At 53.0% G+C, this 9,919-nt stretch overlaps 1 protein-coding gene across 1 annotated transcript; it reads right to left on the minus strand.

Moving 5' to 3' along the window:
• Positions 1-8,758: 8,758 nt before the first annotated feature.
• Positions 8,759-9,910, minus strand: LOC138372898 (platelet binding protein GspB-like). The gene has a single exon (XM_069338572.1). The coding sequence runs from the start codon at positions 9,908-9,910 to the stop codon at positions 8,759-8,761; it is 1,152 nt and encodes a 383-aa protein (XP_069194673.1).
• Positions 9,911-9,919: the final 9 nt, after the last annotated feature.

Here is a 9,919-nt window from a genome sequence, read left to right on the forward strand (position 1 = left end):
CCCTTAGTGCCGGTACATCTCGACTCGCCTTACTTCAGCGGCACATGTGCGTTGGCAGTAGTCGATACCCTGCCTATAGCTGGGATCGACGTGATACTAGCCAACGACTTGGTGACAGATTGGAGCTACAATCTTCCCAAGGTCGCGGACGAGTCAGCCGGAACAGCAAGGTCCGAGGTAACGGCAGGCGTTGGTAATATCCAGGTACGGACAGACCCGGAAAATAATATGTTTAATTTGTCCTCTACCCGACAGATTGAGAACGTTCTAGCAGAGTCTCCTGAATCGTCTCCCGACGGGGAACATGCGGTTAAGGTAGCAGAAGCAACTAAGCATGAAGAGAGGTCTCGTGTGCAAGCACCCACGGATACCAACGAGTCTGGAGCGAAGGCACCTGAGTACTTGGGGTATGGCAAGATACCACGTTCATTGAACCGGCCAGAGATTCCCCAGACGTCGGAGGTATGTGAGGTATATACGAAAGGTCTAGTGCCCTCTTCGGTCCAAACCAGGCTAATGGTTATAGCCGGCTATGGACATTTCAAGCTCAGAAAACTTGTCCCTAAGTTAACCAAATGTTTCCTAGCGGTATTTTTTGTTCTTGTGTGTGTTCTCAGTAAGGACCAGTGGACGACCCGACAGATGATGGCTCCCATGAACATCGTGAAGAGATCCCAGGGATTGGAGATTTGCACTGCGAGTGATGCAGTCAAAGGAGGGACCTGGAAGGTGATGGTAGATACAGGAGGTACGAGATGTGATATTATGAGTGATTGTTTCCGACAGGTTGACACCCCCCGCGTGATGGCTGAGCCTGGATTCAGCGTTATGTGGAACGTTGGTCGACCTGACGGTGGCAGAGCAGACTCCATCTGCGGTGTACAAGCAGCTCCGTTGGAACTAGGTGTAGGCCTAGTAAGCGAGTGTGCAGTAAGTACTGACTAACCCACAGTCGCTGTCACTCTGAATAATCCGACTCCTGTATTCCAGGTTCCCGTCTCCCTGAAGGACTATCGGACCGGTACTAGAAATGCCGTCTGTAACCAGCCATCAACGGTGCCACGACACAGGGAGGTGTCGAGTCGCCCCAGATCGTGTCTACACCGATCCTTACTCGAGAGATGTGAGATTATGCCCCTGCTTGACATCGCAGTGGAAATGTGGACGATTACATCAGGCAGGTCATTGCCTTCCATCTGCAAGTTTCCTTTGTGCCAGAGTTGCCCAGTGGTACAGTTCTGTGGACTAGACATCCTCGCAATTCCAGTTCATAATGTACGTGAGTCCATTTGGAGTTGTGTCCCCGTACTAATTTGGTTTGTGTTTCTCTTTTTAGAACCCCAAGCCAAATTCTTTTTGGTGGGGAGGTGTTACGGACCCGAGTCCAACGTCCGAGCACGGAGCAGTGACGACCACGCCATCTGTGGGTCAGCTCCCGAAACCCCCTCCAAATGGACGGTGCCATCAAGTGAGGACAGGAAATACCAGCCACAAGGGCAAGTTTCCCGTCCTAATCAGCTCATAACACAGCCGCTGCTGACCTCTGGTGAGGTGGAGCTTAGACAGCAATGCCATCTATGGAGTGGATAGATGGGCGTTTGGGTCTGAGCCGGTAAGTGACGTGCCCTAGAGTGTCCCGATTATTGATGACGTGTCTGATTGCAGAGTCGACCTGGGACTGCTGTAATGAACGTTGAGTGAGTCTACCCAAGGCAGCCATCTTGTCTCCAAGTGTTTGCTGCAGCAGCTGTGAGTCGAATGAACACCGGATGAACACTGTGGTGTTACCCTGCCTGTGACGTGGCAGTTGAGGGATTGTAGTACCCGGGACTGACTGGTGGAGACGCTTAACCACTGGGGTGTTGTGGCAAGGAGAGTGGTCTGTGGGATCACACGAGGCTCCTGACTAGGGTTCGTGACCTTAGTATCGATCGTGGAGTGGCCTTACCAGCGTCGCTGATTGGAACCTGCCAGCTACCGGCTGGACTTGTGGTTGATGGCCTCCACGACGGTGCCCCCAGTGGAACTGTGATTTGGCTGGCCTGTGGCCAGGGTAGACTCAAGAGGATCGAAGGATTCATAGTGAGGCCACAAGAGCACCAAGAACTTAGAATCGTGAGCACCGTGAACGTCTAGACTCTTCAGAAGAAGACATTGTTGTACATTCTAGTGTTTATTCCCCCTCCCCCCCGTGTAATCTTTTATATAGTATTTATGGTGATGGTGATAATTACATTATTAAGTTTTTGCCTTTATTTCCCTTCCCCTTTTATTTTACTTGCGTTACGGATCACATCCCTTGAAAGCCACTACTAGCTTGGGGCCGGATACCCTTACTCTACTAACATCAGAGAAAGAACTCGGTTGCGACCCGAGAGGGCCGTAACACTCATAACAGTGTAGAGTGGAGGGGGCTGCCTCATAACAGTGTAGTGTGGAAGAGGCTGCCTCATAATAGTGTAGAGTAGGAGTGGCTGCCTCATAACAGTGTAGAGTGGGGAGGCTGCCTCATAACAGTGTAGAGTGGGGGAGGCGGCCTCTGAACAGTGTAGAGTGGGAGAGGCTGCCTCATAACAGTGTAGATTGGGAGAGGCTGCCTCATAACAGTGTAGAGTGGGGGAGGCGGCCTCATAACAGTGTAAGGTGGGAGAGGCTGCCTCATAACAGTGTAGAGTGGAGGAGGCTGCCTCATAACAGTGTAGAGTGGGAGTGGCTGCCTCATAACAGTGTAGAGTGGGTGAGGCTGCCTCATAACAGTGTAGAGTGGGAGTGGCTGCCTCATAACAGTGTAGAGTGGGAGTGGCTGCCTCATAACAGTGTAGAGTGGAGGAGGCTGCCTGACAAGAGTGTAGAGTGGAGGAGGCTGCCTCATAACAGAGTAGAGTGGGAGAGGCTGCCTCATAACAGTGTAGAGTGGGGGAGGCTGCCTCATAACAGTGTAGAGTGGGAGTGGCTGCCTCATAACAGTGTAGAGTGGGAGAGGCTGCCTCATAACAGTGTAGAGTAGGGGAGGCTGCCTCATAACAGTGGAAGTAGCTGCCTCATAATAGTGCAGTGTGGGGGCGGCTGCCTCATGAGAGTGTAGAGAAGGGGGAGGCTGCCTCATGACAGTGTAGAGTGGGAGAGGCTGCCTCATATCAGTGTAGAGTGGGAGAGGCTGCCACATAACAGTGTAGAGTGGGAGTGGCTGCCTCATAACAGTGTAGAGTGGGAGAGGCTGCCTCATAACAGTGTAGAGTGGGGGAGGCTGCCTCATAACAGTGTAGAGTGGGAGTGGCTGCCTCATAACAGTGTAGAGTGGGGGAGGCTGCCTCATAACAGTGTAGAGTGGGAGTGGCTGCCTCATAACAGTGTAGAGTGGGAGAGGCTGCCTCATAACAGTGTAAAGTGGGAGAGGCTGCCTCATAACAGTGTAGAGTGTGGGAGGCTGCCTCATAACAGTGTAGAGTGGGAGTGGCTGCCTCATAACAGTGTAGAGTGGGGGAGGCTGCCTGATAACAGTGTAGAGTGGGGGAAGCGGCCTCATAACAGTGTAGAGTGGGAGAGCCTGCCTCATGACAGTGTAGAGTGAGGGAGGCTACCTCATAACAGTGTAGAGTGGGAGTGGCTGCCTCATAACAGTTTAGAGTGGGAGTTGCTGCCTCATAACAGTGAAGAGTGGGAGAGGCCGCATCATAACAGTGTAGAGAAGGGGAGGCTGCCTCATAACAGTGTAGAGTGGGGGAGGCGGCCTCATAACAGTGTAGAGTGGGAGTGGCTGCCGCATAACAGTGTAGAGTAGGGGAGGCTGCCTCATAACAGTGTAGAGTGGGGGAGGCAGCCTCATAACAGTGTAGAGTGGGAGTGGCTGCCTCATAACAGTGTAGAGTGGGTGAGGCTGCCTCAAAACAGTGTAGAGTGGGAGCGGCTGCCTCATAACAGTGTAGAGTGGGAGAGGCTGCCTCATAACAGTGTAGAGTGGGAGTGGCTGCCTCATATCAGTGTAGAGTGGGGGAGGCGGCCTCATAACAGTGTAGAGTGGGAGTGGCTGCTTCATAACAGTGTAGAGTGGGAGTGGCGGCCTCATAACAGTGTAGAGTAGAGGAGGCTGCCTCATAACAGTGTAGAGTGGGAGTGGCTGCCTCATAACAGTGTAGAGTGAGGGACGCTGCCTCATAACAGTGTAGAGTGGGGGAGGCTGCCTCATAATACAGTGTAGAGTGGGGGCGGCTGCCTCATAACAGTGTAGAGTGGGAGTGGCTGCCTCATAAGAATGTAGAGTGGGAGAGGCTGCCTCATAACAGTGTAGAGTGGGAGAGGCTGCCTCATGACAGTGTAGAGTGGGGGAGGCTGCCTCATAACAGTGTAGAGTGAGAGTGGCTGCCTCATAAGAATGTAGAGTGGGAGAGGCTGCCTCATAAGAATGTAGAGTGGGAGAGGCTGCCTCATAATAGTGTAGAGTGGGAGAGGCTGCCTCATGACAGTGTAGAGTGAAGGAGGCTGCCTCATAATACAGTGTACAGTGGTTGAGGCTGCCTCATGACAGTGTAGAGTGGGGGAGGCTGCCTCATAACAGTGTAGAGTGGGAGAGGCTGCCTCATATCAGTGTAGAGTGGGAGAGGCTGCCTCATAACAGTGTAGAGTGGGAGTGGCTGCCTCAAAACAGTGTAGAGTGGGAGTTACTGTCTCATAACAGTGTAGAGTGGGGGAGGCTGCCTCATACCAGTGTAGAGTGGGAGTGGCAGCCTCATAACAGTGTAGAGTGGGAGAGGCTGCCTCATAACAGTGTAAAGTGGGAGAGGCTGCCTCATAACAGTGTAGAGTGGGAGGCTGCCTCATAACAGTGTAGAGTGGGAGTGGCTGCCTCATAACAGTGTAGAGTGGGGTAGGCTGCCTGATAACAGTGTAGAGTGGGGGAGGCGGCCTCATAACAGTGTAGAGTGGGAGAGCCTGCCTCATGACAGTGTAGAGTGGGGGAGGCTGCCTCATAACAGTGTAGAGTGGGGGAGGCTGCCTCATGACAGTGTAGAGTGGGGGAGGCTGCCTCATAACAGTGTAGAGTGGGAGTGGCTGCCTCATAACAGTTTAGAGTGGGAGTGGCTGCCTCATAACAGTGAAGAGTGGGAGAGGCCGCATCATAACAGTGTAGAGAAGGGGAGGCTGCCTCATAACAGTGTAGAGTGGGGGAGGCGGCCTCATAACAGTGTAGAGTGGGAGTGGCTGCCTCATAACAGTGTAGAGTAGGGGAGGCTGCCTCATAACAGTGTAGAGTGGGGGAGGCAGCCTCATAACAGTGTAGAGTGGGAGTGGCTGCCTCATAACAGTGTAGAGTGGGGGAGGCTGCCTCAAAACAGTGTAGAGTGGGAGCGGCTGCCTCATAACAGTGTAGAGTGGGAGAGGCTGTTTCATAACAGTGTAGAGTGGGAGTGGCTGCCTCATATCAGTGTAGAGTGGGGGAGGCGGCCTCATAACAGTGTAGAGTAGCGATGGCTGCCTCATAACAGTGTAGAGTGGGAGTGGCTGCCTCATAACAGTGTAGAGTGGGAGTGGCGGCCTCATAACAGTGTAGAGTAGGGGAGGCTGCCTCATAACAGTGTAGAGTGGGAGTGTCTGCCTCATAACAGTGAAGAGTGGGAGAGGCCGCATCATAACAGTGTAGAGAAGGGGAGGCTGCCTCATAACAGTGTAGAGTGGGGGAGGCTGCCTCATAATACAGTGTAGCGTGGGGGAGGCTGCCTCATAACAGTGTAGAGTGGGAGAGGCCGCATCATAACAGTGTAGAGAAGGGGAGGCTGCCTCATAACAGTGTAGAGTGGGGGAGGCTGCCTCATAATACAGTGTAGAGTGGGGGAGGCTGCCTCATAACAGTGTAGAGTGGGAGTGGCTGCCTCATAAGAATGTAGAGTGGGAGGGCTGCCTCATAACAGTGTAGAGTGGGAGAGGCTGCCTCATGACAGTGTAGAGTGGGGGAGGCTGCCTCATAACAGTGTAGAGTGAGAGTGGCTGCCTCATAAGAATGTAGAGTGGGAGAGGCTGCCTCATAAGAATGTAGAGTGGGAGAGGCTGCCTCATAACAGTGTAGAGTGGGAGAGGCTGCCTCATGACTGTGTAGAGTGAAGGAGGCTGCCTCATAATACAGTGTAGAGTGGTTGAGGCTGCCTCATGACAGTGTAGAGTGTGGGAGGCTGCCTCATAACAGTGTAGAGTGGGGGAGGCTGCCTCATAACAGTGTAGAGTGGGAGAGGCTGCCTCATAACAGTGTAGAGTGTGAGTGGCAGCCTCATAACAGTGCAGAGTGGGAGTGACTGCCTCATAACAGTGTAGAGTGGGAGTGACTGCCTCATAACAGTGTAGAGTGGGGGAGGCTGCCTCATAACAGTGTAGAGTGAAAGTGACTGCCTCATAACAGTGTAGAGTGGGGAGGCTGCCTCATAACAGTGTAGAGTGAGAGTGACTGCCTCATAACAGTGTAGAGTGGGAGTGGCTGCCTCATAACAGTGTAGAGTGGGGGAGGCTGCCTCATAACAGTGTAGAGTGGGAGAGGCTGCCTCATAACAGTGTAGAGTGTGAGTGGCAGCCTCATAACAGTGCAGAGTGGGAGTGACTGCCTCATAACAGTGTAGAGTGGGAGTGACTGCCTCATAACAGTGTAGAGTGGGGGAGGCTGCCTCATAACAGTGTAGAGTGGGAGTGACTGCCTCATAACAGTGTAGAGTGGGGGAGGCTGCCTCATAACAGTGTAGAGTGAGAGTGACTGCCTCATAACAGTGTAGAGTGGGAGTGGCTGCCTCATAACAGTGTAGAGTGGGAGTGACTGCCTCATAACAGTGTAGAGTGGGGGAGGCTGCCTCATAACAGTATAGAGTGGGGGAGGCTGCCTCATAACAGTGTAGAGTGGGGGAGGCTGCCTCATAACAGTGTAGAGTGAGAGTGACTGCCTCATAACAGTGTAGAGTGGGAGTGGCTGCCTCATAACAGTGTAGAGTGGGGGAGGCTGCCTCATAACAGTGTAGAGTGGGAGAGGCTGCCTCATAACAGTGTAGAGTGTGAGTGGCAGCCTCATAACAGTGCAGAGTGGGAGTGACTGCCTCATAACAGTGTAGAGTGGGAGTGACTGCCTCATAACAGTGTAGAGTGGGGGAGGCTGCCTCATAACAGTGTAGAGTGGGAGTGACTGCCTCATAACAGTGTAGAGTGGGGGAGGCTGCCTCATAACAGTGTAGAGTGAAAGTGACTGCCTCATAACAGTGTAGAGTGGGGAGGCTGCCTCATAACAGTGTAGAGTGAGAGTGACTGCCTCATAACAGTGTAGAGTGGGAGTGGCTGCCTCATAACAGTGTAGAGTGGGGGAGGCTGCCTCATAACAGTGTAGAGTGGGAGAGGCTGCCTCATAACAGTGTAGAGTGTGAGTGGCAGCCTCATAACAGTGCAGAGTGGGAGTGACTGCCTCATAACAGTGTAGAGTGGGAGTGACTGCCTCATAACAGTGTAGAGTGGGGGAGGCTGCCTCATAACAGTGTAGAGTGGGAGTGACTGCCTCATAACAGTGTAGAGTGGGGGAGGCTGCCTCATAACAGTGTAGAGTGGGGGTGGCTGCCTCATAACAGTGTAGAGTGGGGAAGGCTGCCTCATAACAGTGTAGAGTGGGAGTGGCTGCCTCATAACAGTGTAGAGTGGGGGAGGCTGCCTCACAACAGTGTAGTTATGAGGCAGCCTCACCCTCACACCTCCCTCATCCCTCCCTCACCCTTCCCTCACCCCTCCTTCACCCCTCCCTCACCTCTACCCTAAATCCGTGCAGGGTGGGAGAGAGGGAAGGAGGGAGGAGTAGCTTACCTCCTCCAGATCACATCCGGCCTCCTGCGCCTCCAGGTACGCCCGTAGCTTCCCTTGTCCTAGTAAAAACAAACCCTCACTAAATCCTGTACAGTAACCCATTCTACGATAAAAAACAACTGCGATTCAACTTGTTTGTCCTGGGGAAAGAACATTATCCTTGCCCATTTTCGGGACAAAATTACAATTGGCATCATTGCTCGTCCATCATAGGTAAAAAAATGACAACAGCCATCTCCTTATTCGTCCTGCAGAAAACACTGCGCATGGCTCGACGCCGCGGGCTGTCGTCGTTCGTACTATGGAGAAAAACGAACTTAAAGGGCGTAAATACTGTATTTAAATGTTTTAACACTTTCTTGCTTGGACACTTTCTGGCCTGGACACTTGTTGGTCTGGACACTTGCTGGCCTGGACACTTGTTGGTCTGGACACTTGCTGGTCTGTACACTTGCTGGTCTGGACACTTGTTGGTCTGGACACATGTTGGTCTGGACACTTGCTGGTCTGGACACTTGTTGGTCTGGACACTTGTTGGTCTGGACACTTGCTGGTCTGTACACTTGCTGGTCTGGACACTTTCTGGCCTGCACACTTGCTGGTCTGGACACTTTCTTGCTTTGACACTTTCTGGCCTGGACACTTGCTGGCCTGGACACTTGCTGGCCTGGACACTTGCTGGCCTGGACACTTACTGGCCTGGACACTTGCTGGCCTGGACACTTGCTGGCCTGGACACTTACTGGCCTGGACACTTACTGGCCTTGACACTTGCTGGTCTGGACACTTGCTGGCCTTGACACTTGCTGGTCTGGACACTTGCTGGCCTGGACACTTGCTGGCCTGGACACTTGCTATTCTGGACACTTGCTGGTCTGCATGGACACTTGTTGGTCTGGACACTTGTTGGTCTGGACACTTGCTGGTCTGGACACTTGTTGGTCTAGACACTTGTTGGTCTGGACACTTGTTGGTCTGGACACTTGCTGGCCTGGACACTTGTTGGTCTAGACACTTGTTGGTCTGGACACTTGTTGGTCTGGACACTTGCTGGCCTGGACACTTGTTGGTCTAGACACTTGTTGGTCTGGACACTTGTTGGTCTGGACACTTGCTGGTCTGGACACTTGCTGGTCTGGACACTTGCTGGTCTGGACACTTGCTGGTCTGCATGGACACTTGTTGGTCTGGACACTTGCTGGTCTGGACACTTGCTGGTCTGGACACTTGCTGGTCTGGACACTTGCTGATCTGGACACTTGCTGGTCTGGACACTTTTTGGTCTGGACACTTGCTGGCCTGGACACTTGCTGGCCTGGACACTTGCTGGCCTGGACACTTGCTGGCCTGGACACTTGCTGGCTTGGACACTTGCTGGTCTGCATGGACACTTGCTGGCCTGGACACTTGCTGGTCTGGACACTTGCGGGTCTGGACACTTGCTGGCCTGGACACTTGCTGGCTTGGACACTTGCTGATCTGGACACTTGCTGGTCTGGACACTTGCTGGTCTGGACACTTGCTGGCTTGGACACTTGCTGGCCTGGACACTTGCTGGTCTGGACACTTGCTGGCCTGGACACCTTCTGGCCTGGACACTTGCTATTCTGGACACTTGCTGGTCTGCATGGACACTTGTTGGTCTGGACACTTGCTGGTCTGGACACTTGCTGGTCTGGACACTTGATGGCTTGGACACTTGCTGGCCTGGACACTTGCTGGTCTGGACACTTACTGGCCTGGACACTTGCTGGCCTGGACACTTGCTAGCCTGGACACTTGCTATTCTGGACACTTGCTGGTCTGGACACTTGCTGGTCTGGACACTTGTTGGTCTGGACACTTGCTGGTCTGCATGGACACTTGTTGGTCTGGACACTTGTTGGTCTGGACATTTGCTGGTCTGCATGGACACTTGGTGGTCTGGACACTTGTTGGCCTGGACACTTTCTGGCCTGGACACTTGCTGGCCTGGACACTTGCTGGCCTGGACACTTTCTGGCCTGGACACTTGCTGGTCTGCATGGACACTTGTTGATCTGGACACTTGTTGGTCTGGACACTTGCTGGCCTGGACACTTGCTGGCCTGGACATTTGCTGGCC

The sequence above is a fragment of the Procambarus clarkii genome, chromosome 40 (genome assembly GCF_040958095.1).
Source record: "Procambarus clarkii isolate CNS0578487 chromosome 40, FALCON_Pclarkii_2.0, whole genome shotgun sequence".
In the NCBI taxonomy this organism is placed as follows: domain Eukaryota; kingdom Metazoa; phylum Arthropoda; class Malacostraca; order Decapoda; family Cambaridae; genus Procambarus; species Procambarus clarkii.

Excerpts from the sequence above, each read along its gene's own strand:
- LOC138372898 (XM_069338572.1), bottom strand. The coding sequence starts at position 9,910 with ATGTCCAGGCCAGCAAGTGTCCAGGCCAGCAAGTGTCCAGACCAACAA.